The sequence below is a fragment of the Paramormyrops kingsleyae genome, chromosome 11, assembly GCF_048594095.1.
Source record: "Paramormyrops kingsleyae isolate MSU_618 chromosome 11, PKINGS_0.4, whole genome shotgun sequence".
In the NCBI taxonomy this organism is placed as follows: domain Eukaryota; kingdom Metazoa; phylum Chordata; class Actinopteri; order Osteoglossiformes; family Mormyridae; genus Paramormyrops; species Paramormyrops kingsleyae.
This window is the reverse complement of record NC_132807.1, coordinates 18768689-18790842: the sequence shown is the minus strand read 5'-3', so window position 1 is coordinate 18790842 and position 22154 is coordinate 18768689. Positions and strand designations below refer to the sequence as shown.

Genomic DNA, 22154 nt, shown 5'->3' with positions numbered 1-22154 from the left:
TGATCTCATATAGAGAACCTGTTCTAACGTGACAGATACATTATAGGTATGTTACAATCCACAGGAATCCCGGCTGCCATTTTCTACAATCGCCACTGCTATGCGTATAGGTGCATCACAGGGTAACCCCAAGGTAAAATGGGCAGTGCACTGTCTGTGATCGGCTATTTATGCGAGATTCCTTGTTATGACATACTTAGGATTCCCCTCTTCAGCCTCGAATTTGATCATACGGTCATTTTTGCTTGCGCCGAAAATTTTTATCAAGTTCAACCTGTTCTAAACCAAAATCTATGCTTTGGACAATAACAAAAGCTAATTGGACGCTCTTTCTATTGTTTTTTCTGTTAACTGGTGAAGTTTCATCAAAATCAAATGAATCCGAGACAGTTATTTACCGTTCCGAAGAACGCCTGCCTGATTGACTGAGTGTCATGGCGGTCACTGCGTTTTTGCATCTTTAGCCTTGTCCGTCACACTAATTAGCTAATTAAAAGGAGAAATAGATATCCAACTTAATTGTTTAGTGTTTTATCTGATTCTCTTTAACTTTCTCTGTATGTGTTGAAAGTTTCATTCAGTTATCTCAACCCACAAGGAAGTTATTGAACATTCACTTTTGTTGATCACAGCTTTTGTTTTATTCTAATGCAAAGACAATACATGGAAATTAGCCATTCCCCGAATATTAAAACTGTCATAACTTCCTTAATGCTGAACATAGAGGGGTGGTTTTGGTATCAAAAATTATGTTTCTTTACACTGATGAAAACATTTACAGGTCTTAATTTTACTGTCTCATTTTTTTGTAACATACCTATACATAGTACCCATGTCCAATACAACACGCAATCGCATTTTCATCTGCGTGAAATTCAGTTGGAGAGAAAAGCACTACGCCAACTACAACGCGATATAGTCTTAGAAAGAAACACGTAGTTACTTTCCAAGTGAACAATAGTGATGGTATGATTCATGAAGGAATCGTTCTTTTTAACCGGTTCTCTTCAGTGAATCGGTCGAAGCGGTTTTCAAATCTAAGAAAATCGACGCATTATAAATATAAAAATATGTGACAAATTATTATGTAAAAACACACAGCAACCTTTTTTTAATAAGTTCACCTACATCTGTTTCTGTAGACTGTCTGTAGCCCTGCAGCCGCATACCGTGATCCCTAGTGTTTGTGCTGTTCCCCGGCCGCATGGCAGCTGTACGTGGCTCACTGCCACCGACGCTCAGCGATCGACGAGTTCGGCATGTTCGGTTGAAACGGTTACTAGGCAATTCTGGTGAGATTTATAAGATCCATAGGAGATGTTTACGATATAATATATTAACGTATTATTACTTCTTATTTAAAATGCATATAATTATATTATTGGCCGCTGGTATCGCTGTTTTTTTCTTCATTAATTCATTTTGTTTGGCTGAAGTTTTGGAGTTGCATTCCCCTAACAATTTTTTTTTCCATTCGATATGTGCATTTTAGCAGTCGAATTTAATGAAGGCAAGACTTTTCAGGAACGCATGAGTTGCGGAAGAGCAGGACTGACTGTAGTATAATATATCCATAATTAACAAAAATGACTTTGAAGAAAGGGATTTGCTATATATATATAGTTTAAAAACATATGAATAAAAATAATTGAAGCTTAAATAAAATGGACTATTCCAGGCAGAATGGACCACCGTGTAGGGGGTGTAGGGCAGGGGTGGCTGGGCTGGCACCTGTTCGCTGGCAGGGGGGAGTTTGTGGGGGTCCGTGGTCAGCATGGTCAGGTCGTCAATAATGGCCTGAAGATGCGTGATCTCCCCCAGCATGGCGATCTCTCCATTCTGACAAAAGCAGAAGAGGTCCTGGCTAGACAAGATACAATCCAGGCAATACTTTCCCCTGACACTCTTTGCATTGTTACTGTTTATTGCCATTTACTATTTGTTACTGTTGATCATGGGCTCCATGTCATTTTTACTATTCAAATCCGTGTTGTGGTACTGTACATCTTTATGATTAATATTGTGATCTATCTATCTATCTATCTATCTATCGATCTATCGATCTATCGATCTATCTATCTATCCACCATCTTCCTATCCACCACCTTCCACCAAATTCCAAACCACAACCACTTGCTGATATTCTTCATTTACCATTTTTATAAACCTTCTGTTTTACATAAAAGGCAAGTATTCCTAAGTGATCATCTCCCTCCTCAGTTTCCCATAACACAGTCTGTCCCCCTGGCCTGGCACCCGCTGCCATTCTCACCACGACGGGCTGCAGGAAGCCGATGAAGGTGCAGAAGCGCCCCCTCTCCTCCACCAGGGCGCGGCGCACTGCCTGCTTCTCCATCTCCTCCATCAGCAGGCACATGTCACTGACGTCCTGCATGGCACTGTCCAGCTGGGGCTGCAGGTCCCCCCGTCCTGCGTTGGGGGGGGGGAGGTGGGGGCGGGGTGGGCAGGACGAGGGTGGACAGAAGGATGGGGGGCAGGAGCAGGGGATGTGAGAGAAGTGGGCAAGTCAAGGAGGTAGGAAGAAGGGGAAGAGGGTTTGGCATATGGGAGCAGGAAGTAAAACCCAAGTAGAATGATGGTGTAACATAGGGAGAGTAAGGGGCGGGGCATAGAGGAGAGGAAGGGGCGGGGCATAGAGGAGAGGAAGGATGATTGACATCGATAAGCAGTGAATGAGACGCACCAACACATACACATGATGGAAAGGAGGAGCGAGGTGGGCTAGAGCCCAGCATCAATGTCAGGGCCCGAGGGAAGTCGCTAATTGCTAATCGCTAACCATACACAACAAACACAGGAGAGTGACGAAAGGTGGCCGATTCCCCGGCAGGAAGTGAGCGATGTCGACTGTGGAAATGCTGTCTGCAGGTGATCTAACCCTAATCAGAGAAGTGTGAGGAAGGATCAGGGGTAAAGCGAGCGAGACAGCAGCATGGCAGTAAGTGGGCCATCCACCGCGGGATCTGGTGAGCCACACATCAAGCAGCTTAACCGGGACGGCATGAATGTCCAGGGAATCGCAGGGTGCTAAAGGCCGCCGGATATAGGACGTTCCTCACATGAGCATGCGTTACCATTAATGACAGTATTTTTACCCAACTGCTGAAATATTTTTTCCAGTAGTTAGCGTGAATGATCATTTACGTATCAGCTATTACTTAAAAAATTAAAATAGTCTATAGAGGTTATTCTGAGTAATATGGCACAGCATCCAGTTGTGTTCCCTACTGATGGGGGACTGTGTGTTTCTGCATTCTGCCACACAGATGTGTGCACATACTCCCCCTAGTGGTGGACTGTCATGTACATTCTCTACTGTTACGTCACCCTGACAATCGGGCCTGGTCACAGATCATGTGACCTGAGAGTGACTGTTTCCCAGCCTGAGGAGTGTCGCTTACACTCTCGTGAAAACAAGGAGTGTGAAAGTGAAACGCAAAACAAATGTGCGAAGAGGATTAGCGATGGGGTCGTGGAGCGACAGACGTACCCATGAGCTCTACAAAGGGGGAATTAGCCAGACGGAGGGGCAGAAAAGACAGAGGGCAGTGTTGAGGGTGGGGGTGACATGGAGGGGGGGTTGGCAAAGGTGACAAAGAGAACGTGAGAAAGAAGAGCTCAGCGTTAGGATTAGTACAGAGAGATCAGTCCCTGGCCAAACACTTAAGGAACGTTAGTGCAAAACAGCTATTAATTCAAACCAAAACGACATCCAAGCAGAGAAAAGCCTCAGACTGGGTGAGGAAGTCACTGCCTTTGTGGGAGCCGGTCTTACTGTTAAGCAGGGAATTCTGGGATATCAGTCTGACGGTGAAAAACCTGACAATCTGTCCAAATAACTTTCTCTCTAATATATTACAGTCTTGTTACACAAATATATCAATGTTTGTCTTATAAGAAGACAATATTCAGGTGCATTCAAGGAAAGAATCCTTTGAGCAATATAACAGCATGAAGAGCATTTTATTAAATGGCCACTAGAGGGAACTATTGTATCACACCTGATTCTTCAAAGGAGGGGTTCAAAATAGGCTAGATTTGGACAGCAACACACCTTCATTAAGACTGAACATATGACACGAATTCAAAGACAGGAAATAAATTATGACATAAATTTTATAGATTTTTATTACAAAAAGCAATCTAGATTTTTGAAAATTATGCACACCACTAAGAACAAATGATTAAATATAGAAAAATAGCTGAAGAAATTTTTTTTAAATATATTTGCTTCAGCACAGCCCTGTCCTTTGATTTGAATAAAACTTTAGCTAAGAGCTACATCCATGGCCTACAGAACAATGAAAATCATTTTTCAACCTTAGAAGAAGCCAGTCATGGTGACCTTGGGAAATCAGCCTCTAAACCTGCAGCTCCATCGATCTAAATTCACTTCTCAATTGCATTGCAGAAGAATAACGGGATGACTCTGAAATCCTTTTTTCTTCAGTGCCCCAAGGATACTGTGGTTTTTCCAAAAGGAAACCATATTTACTGAGGTTATTACAAACACAGGAATGGCATTCTTCTGACCCAACCCCACTATAAGCTAGACACAGAACTCTAAGCTGTTGGGGCATCCCAATACAATATCAGTAGCTGGCCAGACAGATAGTTTCACCAAGAGTATTAGTACCTCTCTTGGCCTTCTTCTGGAGTTTCAAGGTGTCTGAGGACTTCTTCTTGATCTCATGCCGAGATCGCTTGTATTCTAAACAGAAGATGTGGGCATATCAGTGCAAAGACAAACCAAATAAATGGACATTGAAGATGGATTGGGGTGGGAGGGGCATTCATTCTCACACCTTTGGCGTGGTCCTTGTCCAGTTGGTTGGCAGTTTTCTTCCAATCTTCGATTCTCTCCTGAAGAGGTGTGATCAAGCTCTCCATCAAGGCACTGGGGAGAAAAGAGAAGCAGGCAATGAAAGGGATGGACACTGGTTGGTCACACCAATGAAAGGGATGGACACTGGTTGGTCACACCAATGAAAGGGATGGACACTGGTTGGTCACACTAATGAAAGGGATGGACACTGGTTGGTCACTGGAAGGATCAGTCAGGTATGATGTTCTGCTGGTCCTCCCACTAGGATTCTTTAAGTGGAATGTGCAATTAAAACTATATCAGAACATCTGGGATTCTACCGAAGTTCCAGAAATGTCTAATCCTGATCTGTAAGCGCACAGCTCAGAATAGTGTAACAGAGCTCTGAAAAAGCACGGGTACCATACAGTAAAATAGTATGCAGCATGGAAATAAAACCACTGAAATGTGAACAGATGACATTCTTATTTACTACACGAAACGCATGATTTTTTCCAGGCTAAGATCACCAAGTTTTATAAGATTCTTATTTTCCTATCAGAGTCTTTTTTTCCCTACTTATGTTCCCAGTGATGGATTGGCATCTTGTCCAGGGTGCACCCCAGCCTAACACTCTATGCTGCCTGGTATAGGCTCCAGGGTTCCCGATAACCCTGAGTGGTTAGAATATGGATGGATGGATGGATGGATGAATTGAAAAATAAAAAATATATAAAAATTTTCCACCTAACTACAGAGCAGCATCATCCATCTACAAGCTGTAATGACTCTAGTGCTTTAGTCTATCTCACAGGAATGTAAACACACCAGAGGAACTCTGACCGACTATATCATTCTCTCTTTGGCTCCTTACTGGCCCCCTCTTTATGGAACTTTCCAGATAGAGAGCAGCCTTGGTTACATTTTAGCATCCCCGGGACCAATTGCAATGGAGGAAGTCAAAGACTCCACCCCCCGCATTTAGTTTTCCTTCATTGTCATCAAATTTATGGGGCACTCTTTCTCATTTTACACAAAATGATCATACTCGACACAGACAACCAGCCCAATTGACGGAGAATTACACAGAAATGTACAGGCAATTACACGGACACACAGAAACATGAGTGAGTGAACACATATAGCATGTAACTGCTAAACAGAGGTGGAGATTTCAGGTACAGAGAGTACAAATATAGACCAAGATTTTGTTTCAAACAAACAGTTGAGTTACTCTGTGACTGTGAGTCTTTATACTGAACTGGTTGGTTGAAACAAAATCTGGGTCTGGATTTGTACTCTCTGGACCTGAAATCTCCAGCTTTGCTGGTAAATAATGAAGGTGTTGGTACCATCCACCTCAAAGTCCCGGACAGTGACTGTGACCTGAGAGGGTTTGCATCATGGGGCCACTGAGCTCTCTGCCCCCATCTCTGCACCAACCACAGGGGCTACTGTCCATCACTCACATCACACAGTACAGTAGCTGCATGAAGGTCCTTTTAACGGAGGTGGGGGCTGGGGTAGGGGTGGGGGGACACCGGGATACTGGGGTCCTCATACTCAACGGTAATGTTATAAGCAGCCTGTGTGTTTTGTCTCAGTGCCGTTTAATCAAAAGGTCCAGTTCTATTTTAGTTATGATATTGTAGATATCGAACTACTGCTGTAAGGAAATAAAGAACACAAATACTTGAATCTTAAAGCTAAAAAGTGTGCTGGATTTACACGTGATCTAAGGACATACAAATTTCCAAGGAGTCCCACTGCTCTGGAATGTTCCAAACACATCCTCCCTCCCAGATCTCCTGGAGTTTTCCGCTGGCGCTGTAGACTGCAGTTGTAAAACAGGCACTTGACATGTCTTAAATTTGTCCTAAAACATTTGTACTTCCAAAGACACTAGAAAATGTGCTGTTTCGATTTGCCATCTTAAGTACTGATAATGCATAAGAGATGTTTGAGTTTTTTCCCAGTGAGCACAGTGTTAAGGGAACACGTGTCATCACGGTGAGGCTAAGACCACACGCACGTTCAAACCCAATGTCCGCTCTACTTCTCTGATCTAGTTCCTATTCTCATTGCACTCTATTCTGGGAACTCACTTTATTCATACGAATCCTATTTAGCAGGTAGAAAATCCTTACGGACAACAACTATCATTTATAACACTCAAACATTGTTTTTGTTAACCCCATAATATCAACCACAGTGAAGGCTGGATATCCATAAGATGAGGTCGACATGTATAGATACTGTCTGATCCTGATCAGTTTTCACTGGGTATATTTAAAGGCAGGTGTTGTCTTTTATTCAGTTATCTATCTAACGAAGGACAACATGGTAAACCTCTTTGATAAAAAAAATAAGTTTCTGCCAATCTGTGCCCCCAAAGTCAATTTCTGAAATTAATTAAAAATGCGTATCTCACAGACACAAAATTCACTTAGGAATACTTTTTGTCACACCCCATTATATAGGCCTAGCATGCACCCTGTGATTTTCCTGAGATCAGGAAGTGGGCGGGGGGGGGGGAACTACAGCGTACTTGGTGAAGTGACGAAGCTTGGCCTCGATGCTACGGTGTCGCATGCACATCCGGGTCAGCGCTGATCCAATGTCCCTGGTGGCACCTGGGGAGTTGAAAACGAGAGAGACGTAAGGAAAACACGAGCAGGGAAATTTGCACTGGAATACGGTCCGACGGCACCCGCTTGAAACCTGCTATTCTCTGATCTGAACCTGCTGACCCACCCAAACACCCCCTGAGTCTGCCAGGCAGCGAAGTTGAAGAAATATTTATGGCTCAGTGAGCAGCGTTTGGATTAGATGTACACAGTCCTGCTTTCTCTCCAAATAAAGTTCCTGGACAGGACTGCAGAAGGGCCTTGTCTCTGTCTAACCTCGAAATGACTCCTATAAACAGACACCCTATTTAGGAAATGGTAAGAACTTAAGAAAACAAGTGCCTTTTTGGAGCAGGCAGTCGTTCTACTCAGACACAAAGAGGAAGCCTATTGTAGACTGCATTGTTTCATACAGGGAAGCTATTTGAGGTTGGACCAGCAGGGGGCAGTGTGAGGTCTGAACAGTTCCTGATTCATTTAAATCTACTTACACGTAAACCAGTAAGAAATCTACTTAGTAATGTGATTCGCTAAAAACAAAGGTATCTTGAAAAGCTTTAAATCATTTCTCTCCCAACACATTTCCACAATCTCACACAATCTTTTTATCATGTGACACCCACCAGCTGGCCAATATTCCTCTGTTCATGTTGTAACTAATCAGGACATGCACCAATGGGAGCATTGCGCTGTACATTCACTGTTTAAGATTCTTTCAGCCGTGTGCGTGTACATTCTGGGGGACTTAACTATATGGCTACCTATAAGCCTGATGAAAACATGCTTTAGGAATAAAAATCTGTATAGCAGCATGTAAGTAAATACACACCACAGGCGTGGCACACACATGTCGACCTCATCACCTTGGCCTATTAGACACGCCTCCTGTACGTGTCAAATGCACATGCCGCACATACCCCCCCCGGCTTCAGGCCAAACAGTCAAACATTGCCAGAAAGAGACAGGTGGTTTGGGGGCCCCGCACCCCTGACCCCGGGGTGTGTTTACTGTCCCCCTCCCCCGATATCCTGGCACTCATGCACACGCCCGGCTTATTGATTTTTCCCATGACACTCGGTGCGCAGGATGACCCGGGAAATTACTATTTTTACAGGGTAAAGAGGAGCGATAAAAGGATGAATAGGGGACAGAAGGGAGAAAATGTGAGGGAGAGAAAGAGAGGGGAAAGGTGAAAGTGGAGGAAGAGAGAAATGAATGTAGCAGAGAAAGGTAGCAAAATTCAGAGTAAGACTTGGTCAACACTGGGGTGATTATGTCATTACATACCAGCTCTCCTGGCCTGCCTGGCCTGCCCTCACACACTGACACTGCCTCCCAAATGTGACCCCCGCTCCCCTCCCAAAGGTTAACAAGCCCCAATCCCCCCTCCCGCCAGACAGCCAGGAGAAGGAGCGAACAAGCTGTGAGGCAGCAGACGTTTCCCCCAGTTTATCAGGGGAAGTAGTGGCTTTACTGGCCTGTCACCGCGGCACGACCTGACGATTAACAGGAGCAGCGGTCAATAACTCATCCAAACTCCAGGAGCTGGGAGTGTAAACACACAGATCCTCAGGGTGACGCCCCAGGGGGAGTAAGGGAACAGGGGGACGTGCAGTCACAACCACGTTACGAACATTAATGAAGGTGTTTATAACACACTCACAACACACAAACACAGATTCTAAATAATCCATTACGGGGTCCATTACGATGACTGGGCGGGCTTTGGAAACTGGGACTGGCTGGAAACATTTACACAGCAGCACTTAAAAACGAAGAAATGGCATTTAAACAGTCCCCTGGTGGATATAAAGGCTCATCACTGCCCCAATCAAAAAAAAAAAAAAAAATCACGCATTGACATTCTGTGTAAATCTGCGAGTATCTGGCTGAAACACATTTACCACTAACTTCTCACTAATCTTTTTGCTAGTTTGGCAGCCAGTGCATCAGAAGACACGGGGAAAATGGGCACATTGAATAGAATAGAACAGAATAGAATGTTTTTTATTAACATTGCATGAATGTACAACAAAATTGGGTGTGTCCCCTGAAACAGATTCAACACAGCACTACCATAGCTCTGCATATTAAGCTACACACACATACAAAGTAAAATCATGAACAATACGGGCCAGTAAACTTTGTGTGTTTCTGTGTGCATACAGTATGTATGTACAAGGTGGGAGTATGTAAATGGTATTTAAGTCGTTCTATTTACAATAATCACAATGAGTCCCTGGGATATTGCACTTATGTCTCATTGATGCCCTGGGTGACGGTGAAGGACATGAGAGAGGGCGGGGAGGGGACACTTAAGACTTTGATGCAATGAACAGTTATTTCTTTGATAATTCGGACAGTTCAGTTCTTTGATAGTGTTCAGGTAGCAGCTTTTTAGTAGTCTGGAAGTGCGCGTCCTCATAGATCTGTGACGTCTGCCAGAGGGCAGCAGAGTGCAGAGGTGGTGGCCTGGGTGAGATGGGTCCCTGATGATTCTCGTAGCGTCGAAGACATCGGGGTCGGTACATGTCCTCTAGTGAAGGTAGCTGGGTGTTGGTCATTTTGTTTTGTGCTGATTTGATCACTCCCTGGAAGGGCCTTCATGTCAGCTAGCAGACCATAGCAGGATGCCACTGGTGAGTTTGCTTTCCACAGAGCAGCGATAGCAGGACACCAGCATCAGCAGCTGCTTGGACAGGTCAGCCTTCCTCCGTGTCCGTAAGAGGCAGAGCCGCCCGCTTCTGTGCCTTCTTCACCAGAGAGGTCGTGTTGAGAGACCAGGTGAGGTCCTGGGAGATGTACAGTATGTGCCGAGGGATTTAAAGCTGGCCACTCTCTCCACTATGTCTCCTCCGGTGTATAGAGGAGCAGGTTCCTCTTCCTGCTTCCTGAAGCTGATAATCAGCTTCTTCGTTTTGGATGTGTTGAGTGCCAGGCTGTTGATGCGGCACCATTCTTTCAGTTTGCTGACCTCGTCCCTGTAGGCAGACTCCTCACCATTGCATATCAGTCCTACCACAGTGGTGTCATCAGCAAACTTGATGATTTTATTTGTGCTGTGTGTCGGTACACAATCGTGGGTATATAGGGAATAAAGAAGAGGGCTCAGTATGCAGCCCTATGGATCACCGGTGCCGAGGGTCAGGGGTGAGGCGTGGTGAGTCCCCAGCCTAACAGTCTGTGTTCAGGTTGTTAGGAAGTACTGGATCCATCTGCATGTGTGCTGACTGACACCCAGGTTGAGCGTTTTGGTCACCATTTTGCTGGGGATGATCGTGTTAAGTCCACAAATACATGCCCTGGTGATCCAGGTAAATCAGCACATTATGGAGAGCTGTGTTGATGTCATCTTCTGTTGACCTGCTGGCTCTGTAGGCAAACTGGTGCTGGTCCAGGGTGCATCCACCCCCAAACTGTTTCCGGCAGCAAACTCTTCCCCCTTGTCGCACATTAGTGGATTTTCTGGTATATATGGAAACAAGGCATCGCTTGGGATATTTATTAGCCCATATTAAACGAATCTCTGATGAGTCCCCACCATAAATGGAAAGATCAAAGGCAGGGTGCCTCTTTATCACTAGAAAAGCGGGCAAATTCATGCTAAGCCCCCCCAGCAAAGGCGCATTGGCCCAGAGCTGTCTGCGAACACCAGATATGCACATGATTGGAGGGGTAGGGATGGGGTTAGGCTTTGGAGGGGGGGGGGTGGGCTGTGCAGAGAGGCCTCAGTACAACATTCCTCACTCTTTGGACACTCAGGTCCAAGCTTGCATTTGTGTGGCTCAGTGGGTTAGGATGCTGTACCTGAGATTGGAAAGTTGCTAGTTGAAATCCCAGGATCAGCAGAGTGTTTCACTGTGGGGCCCTTGAATGAGGCCCTTAACTCCTAAACTGTTTCGGGGACTTTCTGGCCCCGCTTTCTCAAAAACGTACGTTGCTTTGGATTAGACCCGCTACGTAAATAAAATGCAGTTGGTACATGAGCATCTCAGACAGTCTGCTACACACTACTACTAACAGGATAGAAGATAGTAGAGAGATTGTATAGTCATTTCACTGAAGGAAGCCCCTTTGCCCAGAGTGACCAACAGCATAGTGCCCTCTACTGGTGGAAAGCATGGCGCATACAGATTCTGTCTGGGAGTAGAGGCACAGAAAAATGCTGCTTATTTTGAGTGGGAACATTCTGACAGACACCCACGCAGAGCCTGTGCGTGGCTTTACACTCTAGTTTTTATATAGACTGCTGCAAAAAAGATGCGTTGTTATTGCATATCACCAAACGTGTTGGGCGAGAACTGGAACAAGCAAGTTCCATTCAGGCGAAGATGGACGGTGTCCATGGAAGCGAACCAAACAAATGAGGACCGGCCGGGACACGCGCACGCAATGGCAGTCCCAGCTGAGCTGTATAAAGAAGACTGAAGTAGGTCACGCACACCCACGACATCACTGAATCCTAAACGCCTCCTGCATTATTTTGTGGGAAGCAAAGAAGCAGAAAATAGCCACCTGCAGTACTGTTTCTGAGCTGAAGGGGCACTGCGGGGAACCAGTGAGTCCATTAACATCTGCCTTCCATTTGCAAAATGAGATGTCAGGCCGTCACGATGCATATAAGAGACCAGCAGGTGACAGTGACTAAGCAGCACATTTTACATTGCACCCATGAGGAAGGTATGTAATCTCTGTAACGTCTGCAGCAAAAAAAAGAACATTTTATTTTGTGGTTTTACAGAATGAAATTAAAAGTGACATAAAAGTTTTGTTAAGCTCAGGGTGACAGTAAATTTTGCAAAGATGTTGACAGACTTCAGGCTCGGCTTAGATGCCGGTCGTCTGCATTGGACATCAGGGCAGAAACTGAAAAGACAGACAGCTAAAGTCTGGCCCGTTCAGCATGCAGCAGCTACTGTAGGGTCAGGGGGGGCTGGGCCTTTGTAAACGGGGCCGGAGGGTCGATGTCCAGGAATGTCGGCAGGTTTGTGCAAAGTTATCCTGAATTCTTACAGATCCTGGTAAAATCCCCGGGGGAGCCATAAAATAGGAGCTCTGGTTAATTATACGGCCTCAGCCCTTCGTCGCTGCCCTTCTCTCTGCGGTAAACATCTTCATTGCTGTCTTAAATTCTGCACTCAGTGGTGAATGACCATCACAGGTTTTTATGACTTACAGGTATGTGTCTCTCATTTCTCCCTCCTAACCTCTATATTTATTAATCGGGGGGGTTTCTACCTGTCCTACTTTCTGTAATTCCTGCACCTTTATTTTATTTGCCAGCTGCTTCTGTACAAAGCAACGTACAAGTGATGCAAATAGCAGATTGCAAACATTGAGGAGTCGACTCAGCGTAAGTGTGGCTGGGGTGGCCTTCCGGTGAATGCCCAGGTACAATGTGAGCAGTAGGAGAGTAGGAGCTACACAGCATCTATCGGACAAAGCAAGAACCTAATAAGACAATTAGCAAAAGCCTAATAACTATTCTAACCCCCATATTCATTCATCTGGGGGGTTTTTCACCTGTCCTGTGCTCTGTGATTTTCACACTACGAGACGATGTGTCAGATATTTTTATTTTAAAATCAGACATTTTTATTTTAGGCTAAGCAGAGCTGGGCGTTGGTGTCAGCTGAGAGGAGAGAGGGAGGCAGGATGCTGAGGCAACGAGTGTGGGGTTGAGGATGGCACTCTGTTTCTCTCTCTCTCTCTGACTCATTCACACAGACCCCCCCCCGCCCGAGCCCCTCCTCTCTGCACCCCCACTCCCCACACCTCACTACTGCTTCCCATTCTGCCAGAGTCTCCATGGCAACCTGGGAGATAAAGCTGGCGGTGGGATATAGAGGCAGAAACAGCAAACCCCGCCCCCCTCCCCCGAAGCCCTGCCGCAGCTGTCTGCATGTGACTGCGCAGAGCGTCAGAGAAAAACATGCGCAGGCACATTTTTACACACAAGTCCGGCCCTTGCCACACTGCACCGTGCTTGCATTCTCTCACACACATACATACACACGCTCATATACACAAACACACACACAATCACTCAAATGCACACACAGACACGCTGTCATACACAAACACACACACACACACACACTGATAGAGCTGTTAGAGCTGCGTGTGGAGCATCAGGAGATCATATGAACAACATTAAGAGGCTAGCAGGAAGTCTTGATGCTGCGCAGCTTCAGGAATGTGAAACGTGCCCCCCGCCCAGGGGAGCTGGGGAGCTTCAGTGGAAGCGTTTTATAGGTGATGCTCAGCTTCAAGGGCTGCTGCCCACCTTCATCAGCATCATGATCCAAAACCTGAATAGCACTGTGAGCGTGTTTATCAGTGTGTGTGCTGGTCTTCGTGTGTCTCTGGGTGCGTGCTGAGTGTGTGTGTGTACATGCATACGCACCTTCCAGTGCACACACACTCTGTTGACACACTCCGGACCTTCCCCTTGTCCCACTTGGCCAGGAGCCCTGAAACATTCTGGTCACGTCTCGCACAGGGAACCAACCACGCAGGAAGTCCGGAAGACACAGCGTGCCGGACGCTCCTCAACTCTCGCCCCCACACCTGGGTTGCATAGACGGCACAGACACCCATCAGAGGGGAATGATGGGGGCAGTTCTACACCCCGGGAATGGCCTTAAGGCACCCTGGTCATCATCAGAGCTGTGGGGGTCGGGGGGGGCCACGAGAGGGAGGTGGAAGACTAGGCAGAACTGCCCAGAAGAGAGAAGCAAGAACGGGGTACAAGCTGACTGAGGAATGGAGGAGAAAGCAGGATGAAGGCTCTTCTGAGAAAGACCGTGCTCGCGTTTCCAGGGTTACCGCCACCAACGCCTCACATCTGCGGAACCCAGGCCCAGGTTGGCACGGCAACAGTGGACCGCTATGAAATGGGTGCTTAGATTCGGCCCAAACTTCCCAGACCGGGACAGAGTGTGCTTTCTGTGGCAGGCCCACGCTTGGACACCAATGCATCCGCTCAGAACGAGAGCCTCAAGCCTTCCATTGGTGCAATTACACCCTTGCTGTCAGCAGGTGGAGCAGTGGTTCATGTAAAGGCTGCAGCGTTTCACTATCAGTCACATCTGTGAGTGATAAATGAAGAAAATGCCAGAATTAGCCTCATAACACTGATTATGTGTGGGCGAGTACATGTGCACGTGTTTGTTTATGTGTGTTTGTAGCGCATAAGGGAATGTAAAAATATAACAAGGGAGAATTCACGAGGAGAAATCAATAAAACTGGCATTTATCACCTCAGTAAATGAGATACGAGATGCCAGCATAGAAATTCTGGAATGTGAGTATTTTTCTTCATCTGCTGAATGTTTTCCACGTAAGAACCGGGCCCAGCTTATGAGAATCGGTTTATATATGCATGGGCGATTTTTTAGCACAGATGGGTCCCCATGCTTACACATGGAGGCAGGCTGACCCAGGAATTGGGCTCCTTATGTTTATGTACAGAAGGCTGATGGAGAATGGCGGCACAGAAGGGCCTGAGTGTATGGAACAGGAGGGCAGGCAGTAAATGCTTCGGACTCAGCACACTGTTTGGTGATGGGTTTAGGACTCACGATTGTGAATGTCATAGTGGGTCCCCACCTTGTGCAGAACTGTTACACTGTAGATTGACTTGTGGTCACTTTCTGGGTGCACTGGAATGTTGCAAAGCCTTATGGGAGCTCATTTTGCCTCGGGACTAATGGTGCCTAACTAAGTAGCAACAATCAACACAAATGAGAGATCAGGGTCAGGCAGTCCCTAGAGCAATTGGGGGTTAAAGGCCTTGAGGGCCCAACAGTGACACCACTCTGCCGACCCTGGGATATGAACTGAAAACCTTCTGATCGCCGACACGGCATCCCAAACTGCTGAGCCACACACTGCCCCCATTAGATCTAGCAACCTTCCAATCATGAGTACAGAGTCCTAACCTGAGGAGCCGCACCCAATCGTGACTGCCGCCTTGGCTCACAATGTCGTGCTGGCAGGTTCAGAACGTCGTGAGCAGAAGCCCATTGTGCAAAAAAAGGAATGGATTAAAATCAAAGCAGCGATATCATAAGATTTAAATCAGGGATGATTTCACACCCAGACCCTGAGATCATGCCAGATACCATTACGCTGACAGTCAGGCACATCGACATGGCGACACGGGCTGTTGGCGACTGAGATGGAGCGCGGAGCCTTTTAACCGAAACGTGATTGGATCTGCTCGTGATGGCGTGGCTTGTAAATCCACCTGACTCACTGGGGGTGGGGGGGGGGGGGGGGTCATCACCAGCCCAGCTGTTGGATTCACAGCCCTGCTCACATCACGGATGCCTTTCGACATCTTGTGCCACTGTCACCCTCCATGTTAGGGAAGTGGGCCCACAAGAAACATATCTAAAACATTTTAACGCTAGCGATAAATATTCACGCAGTCCTCGATAATGACTAACAGGGTCCGAGCACCAGGATCACTGCTGGAGGGAGGGTGTCATAGAGGGGTGAGTTAATCGTGAATCATCCCCCTCTGGCCATACAGCATGACGTCGATAGTACGATTAATTCTCATGAATTCACACTTTTGTAATTCCTGTAGAGATTTTCATAGCAAAACTGACCACGGAGATACGTCGACAGACACAAGCCAGCTGGAGGTCTGACCTTCGAAGGGCTGAGGTCGTAGCAGGCAGGGAGACGAGCCATTCAGAAGGTTTTAGTCAAGAGATTAATGGCAGACTTGCCCAGTACCAGCTTTGTTTGAATCCCATAGTGTCGGAGTGGAATTAGTGAGAAATGAGAGCTCATCGCTGGGGGATAGCAGGCAGGCGTGCACTCGTCTGTGCGTGTGTGCGAGTGTGAGTGTGCGTGTGAATGTGTGTACTCAGACATTCAGTGTGCGGTGGTCAGATGTTTACAGCTGTGGGAACGTCCTGGCAGAGGAGCGCAGCTAAAAATACTGCAGCACTGCACTCCAGATGTGTTTCCCATTACACCAGTTACATGAGGGGAGACAAAAGGAAATACTTCCACAGAAGACATTTATTCTCCAAACAGCCATTACACAGCAGACTGATTCCAGGGAGCCCCCCCCCCCCCCACTCCCCCGATCTGGGACGGCCGCCACGTTATAAATAGAAACACGCTGACTTCACGTCGGCCGCTGGCGGCTCCGGATACGGGACCCTCCGAGTGCGACTTGCAGGACACGATGTCACGTCCCAGACAAACATCTCGCTCAGCTTGTTTCTCCTTTAACCCTAAAAGGATCTGGGTCTCTGAAACCCGACTCTGCCTCATCTGCCCCGTCTGCCTGTCTCATGCTGTCCCACGCTCCTGTGCTCCACGCTCTCCTGCTGCCTCCCCTCCTCCTTCCCCAGCCCCCCCCCTCCCTTCATCTCCTCCTCAATCTCCCTGTCACCGAGCTCCATTTCTCTTTTCTATCAGCATGCGCTTCCTCCCCCCTCCCTTCACATCTCCCTCCTCCTTTTCTATGTCTACCCTCGTTTATCCCCATCCACCCTTCCTTCTCTCTATCTAGTCCCCTTCCTGCTCCCCCTGTGTTTTCTTTCCCAGAATCATGTACAATCAAACACGCTTCAGGACTGGCTTCAGCTTTTAAGTGTTAGGTGGCCCACGGGTTGGATGGGGGGGGGGGGGGCTGATTACTGTTCCTTTTCAGTTTTGTTTGTAATGCTGCTGCATCAAATATAGTCTACAGTAGTTATACAAAAGAAGGAGAAAGCTTGGGTGTTTTTCAATATGCGTACATGACTGTACCATTGTTCTCACGTACCTGTTTTTCATCATCATTTATTACCAAAGACCAGTTCCAATACTAAGAACAGAAGAACAGAGGACGGTAAAAATCCCTGGATGTCATTCTGTCAAATACTGTATATTGGCAAAAGAAGTGGGACACCTGCCTTTACACACACATGAACTTTAAGGACATCCCATTCTTAATTCATAGGCTTCAATATGGAGTTGGGTCACCCTTTGCAGCTATAACTCATCTGGGAAGGCTGTGTACAAGGTTTATGGGAATTTTTGACCATTCTTCCAGGAAAGCATTTGTGAGGTCAGGCACTGATGTTAGATGAAAAGGTCTGGCTCGCAGTGTCCGATCTCATCCATCCCAAAGGCTTTCTATGCGGTTGAGGTCAGGGTTCTGTGAAGGCCAGTCAAGTTCCTCCTCACCAGACTCGCTCATCTGTGTCCTTCTGGTTCTTGCTTTGTGCACTGGTGCACAGTCATGTTGGAAGAGGAAGGGACCATCCACAAACTGTTCCCACAAAGTTGGGAGCATAAAATTGCCCAAAATGGCTTCAAATGCTGCAGCATTAAGAGTGTCTTTTACTGGAACTAAGGGGCCAAGCCCAACCCCTGAAAAACACCCCCACACCATAATCCCCCCTCTACCAAAATTTACACTTGGCAGAATGCCGTCAGGCAAATACCGTTCTCCTGGTAACTGCCAAACCCAGACTCGTTCATCGGACAGAGAAGCGTGATTCATCACTCCAGAGAACATGTCTCCACTGCTCTAGAGTCCAGTGGCGGCATGCTTTAAACCACTGCATCCGACGCTTTGCACTGCACTTGATGATGTAAGGCTTGGATGCAGCTACTCAGCCATGGAAACCCATTCCATGAAGTTCTCTACGCACTGTTCTTAAGCTAATCTGAAGGCCACATGAAGTTTGGAGGTCTGTAGCTATTGACTTTGCAGACAGTTAGTGACTTCTGCACACTGTGTGCCTCAGGTCTCCGCTCTGTGATTTTACATAGCCTACTATTTCGTGACTGAGTTTCTCTTGTTCCCAATTGCTTCCACTTTGTTATAATACCACTGTTGATCGTGGAATATTTAGCAGCGAGAAAATTTCATGATATCACGGTACCACTCTTGAATTCACTGAGCTCCTGAGTGAAACCCATTCTTTTGCAAATGTTTGTAGAAGAAGTCTGCATACCTAGGTGCTGGATTTTATATACCTGTGGCTATAGAAGTGATTGGAACACCTGAATTCAATGATTTGATGGGGTGTCCCAGTACTTTTGGCAATATAGTATATCATTGGTTGCATCTTCACCAAACGAGACCAATCCCATGATTCATTGTGCCCCAAGTTCATTTTTAGAAGGCAAGTTAGCAAGGCCAGTCTTGCCAAGACCACAAGTATGATCTTTGCCTTGTTGGTATTGAGAAACACCCCTTATGACTGGGTGGAGCCAGGCTTGACACAATGTACTTCCAGACTTCCAATGAGCCAGCAGCATTTGTCAGGCTCCTCCTTCTGCCCTCCTCTCTTCATGAGATGCATGTCTCTTCCATCCTGGGTTAAATCCACTGTATTATCTAGACTCCAGGCCACAGAAAAAACTGACTGTTTCCCAGCAGCAGAATCAGTGGATACGGGGGAGTTGGCATAGAGGGTGCTGGCCAGGTTTGGGGATCACATTAGGGGAATGGGGTTCCTCCAAACACGGCATGAGACCGTCATCTCCCTGACCGAGCATCTGCAATGGCTCACCAAGCCAAACGAATGCTTTAGATGTAAGCCCTACTCTTCATGGGCCAAGTATGATCCCAAAATCAAGAGTGGCCTCTTGGAAACCCTATTAATTTCTGTAGAAGCTTGTGATTTTGAATAACGATAGGGCTTGTGGGCTCGCATCATTAACCCAGGATGAGGCAGAAGAGGCCAGATAGGTCAAAATCACATCAGCCAAGTATAGAGTTGGCTCCCTGCCACCAGACACAACAGCAGACTGGAGAGGAGAAGGATCATCTTAAGCAGTGTTTCTCAACTCAGTCCTCTGGGACCCCCAGAAATTCCACATTATTGTTCCCTCCCAGCTGCCAATCCACCTGAAACAAACAATCAAGAACAAACGAAACAAGCAAGAACACCAAATACCTGGTATAGGTGTGTTGGGAGAAAACAAAACTATGGACTGTCTGGGGATCCCTGAAGACTGGATTGAGAAATATTGATCTTAAGGACCGTCCAGGATTGAGAGGCTTCTTAGTTATCAGCTGTCAGCTCAGTTTTTCTGCAGGTTCCACCCCCACCCAGACATTTTGGTGTCAGAAATCCCAGATAAGTTGATTGCCAGGAAGCTGGCATCACCACTGTGCCATGGGAAAAAAGCCTTACTACCAAACCCTGATCGCAATCAGCGCCTACAAATCATGTTCAAGTATCTCAGAGAAATCCCAGGTCTGTGGCAATCACTCATCACTTGGACCATTAACCCCTCACTCCCAAATCCATAACCTTGATCATAACTGTCATTTCTTCCAAGCTCATTATCACAATCTCCACTTACCTCTCCCAAAGTACTTTAAAAAGAATCATCAGCATTATACCACAACCAAACCTCCAAAAGCTCAAATCACAACAGTGAACTCCAGAACAGGACCAAAGGTTTCAATTAATAAACCAGACAAGAATCTATCCTTTATTGCACTCTGTAGCCTGTCATAGCATTCTTTTGATCAGTAAGACACCTTTTTTATCAGATCACACAGATCAAGTACATCTTGATCAGTAAATCTGGATTTTTTGGAAGAAATTCAGGTAAAGTTCCCTTGCAAAGGTTCAGCAAAAGGACCCTACTGGGTGAGGCTTTAACAGCTGACATCCCACTGCTATTCTTAGCAGCCAAGATAACAATAATAATTAGAGCATGCTAGAATCAGTCAGAGGGGTTCCTGAAAAGCATCAGCTGGTCCAAAAGTAGAGGCCAACTTCCCATGACGCAACCCCACCTTCATGCTACTACCAGCACGAAGAACCAGCTTTTCCAACACCCTACAGCTTAAGCCAATGTCTCCCACAATGCATTGCTGTTTCTTGTGTCTAGAAACACTGGGAAATAGCCCACTTCCATTTGCACAAGATACCACTCTTGGTTGCCCACGGTGATGACTTCTCTAACTGCCTATTTTTGGTGAGCTCTGTCGGTCCACCGGGTGGGTCCCTTACACATTTACAAATATATGGAGTATGATGTTACAGACATGCTAACAATAACAATAGTTGCTGTGTTCTCTGGTCAGTGTCCAGGCTTTTCCTCAGAGCTGTGGGAAAATCTGTAACACCGTGGCTCAGCCATCGGCTATTCAGGTCTGGGCAATGGGCCCAGCCTGAACAGTTCAACAGTAAAACATTAAAAATGCAGTAGGACAGTGCCCCATAATTGCAGTCCTATGAGCTTTGCTCTATAATTCCAGCCCTACGTACTGCATTCAAAGACGTGCAGTGATGACAGACCATTGTGATTCTGGCAATTGATTTTTCTAATCTTAACCACCAAATTCAAGCATACATCCAAGAGTACAGCTTTTCATCTCAATACTAGCTTTTGATCCTTTGAAGATCATGCATTCCATTTTTGCATCCCATGTATATCCCTGTTCAATGTTTTTTGAATCTGTAGCTGTGATCAGAATGCTGTTTGCTTAAATCCTATAGCTAGCAGAGTGATGTCACTGTTGGGCCCTTGAGCAAGGCCCTTAACCCCCAGTTGCTCCAGTTTGAGCCTGGTTTCTCAATTGTACATTGCTTTGAATTAAATGTGCATGCTAAACAAACAAATGTTAATGTAGGAGAAGCGTTTATGTAGTCAGAGTCTACATGATTCAAACATGTATGTTTAAGCTATCTACTCAACCGTGCAATAAGCCGCTACAAATGGAAATGATGAGGCCTCCGAACCTAAGCCAGGAGCGTCACCCCACGCCAGGTCCCATCATGTGCTGTCCTCTGAGCCCCTGGGCTTTGGTTCCAGGGAAACAAAGCACCTTCTTTGTGTGTAGGAAACTAGACGAGCTGGTGTTTTTTCAGGCAGCTAACCTTGTGGATCTGACCTTAATAAACAGACAGAGGACAACAGGCCCCACAAACCTTCTCTTACTCATGTTTTATCACTACTCTTGTTTCTGTAAGCAGGCCTTGATGTGGAGAATACCCCCTAGTGGCAGAAAACAGAAGGACTTGACTAAAATAAAGTTATATGTTTTAAAAGGAGAGGACATCTGTGTTTTTAAGCAAACCAGACAAAACAGCCATTATCTAAAAGCATAAAAGGACAACAAATCACCTCACTGGCATCTACAAGAGCCATTAGCCTCATGGCATCTGCTCAAATGCTTCATTCTCCACCTACGTTTTCTGTTAATGAAGTTTCATTTGGGACATCGACAGCCTTGTTCAGAATGACCAGATGTAAGCCTTCCAGCAAATCCCCATAAAAACGCACTCAGACATAGACCAAACGACTTACAGCATCCAAGAAACACAACAAACACAGTCGTTGCATGGCTGAATGACACAGGGAGCGAATATTCCAGAAGCAAGGTTGGAGGTCTACAGTCCCATGACCCCATGCCATGAAAAGAGGAATGTTATTCCAGGTCTCCATCAACACTTTCTGATTACTGAGGGCGGGGCTGCGGGGGTGGGGGGAGGGGTGAATGGCTGTCACCACCGTTACAGCGGGACCAGCTCAATAACCCCACAATCACACATATGTAAACAGACACGCACCGCGTATTCAACTTATGCAAAGCATGATACCCATAAACAAAAGAATGAAACAACAGGAAAAGATCCAAACAAACAATGCTGTTCGGCGCCAGCCCAGATCTGTCATGGGAGCAATCCCACAATCGCACTGCATTTCTCCTTGGGGAG

General features: G+C 46.3%; 1 protein-coding gene across 5 annotated transcripts in view; it reads right to left on the bottom strand.

Moving 5' to 3' along the window:
- Nucleotides 1–22154, bottom strand: part of LOC111847499 (protein MTSS 2-like) — a 43524-nt gene that overhangs the window by 8482 nt on the left and 12888 nt on the right. For 3 of the 5 annotated variants that reach the window (XM_023818719.2, XM_023818749.2, XM_023818767.2), the window contains exons 4-9: nucleotides 7374–7458; nucleotides 4827–4918; nucleotides 4658–4732; nucleotides 3512–3520; nucleotides 2273–2430; nucleotides 1732–1839 (exon numbers count right to left, since the gene is read on the bottom strand). In XM_023818719.2, the coding sequence (XP_023674487.1) occupies nucleotides 1732–1839; nucleotides 2273–2430; nucleotides 3512–3520; nucleotides 4658–4732; nucleotides 4827–4918; nucleotides 7374–7458 (527 nt within the window). The remainder of the gene's footprint in view (nucleotides 1–1731; nucleotides 1840–2272; nucleotides 2431–3511; nucleotides 3521–4657; nucleotides 4733–4826; nucleotides 4919–7373; nucleotides 7459–22154) is intronic. The other 2 variants (XM_023818729.2, XM_023818758.2) reach the window with 1 other exon arrangement.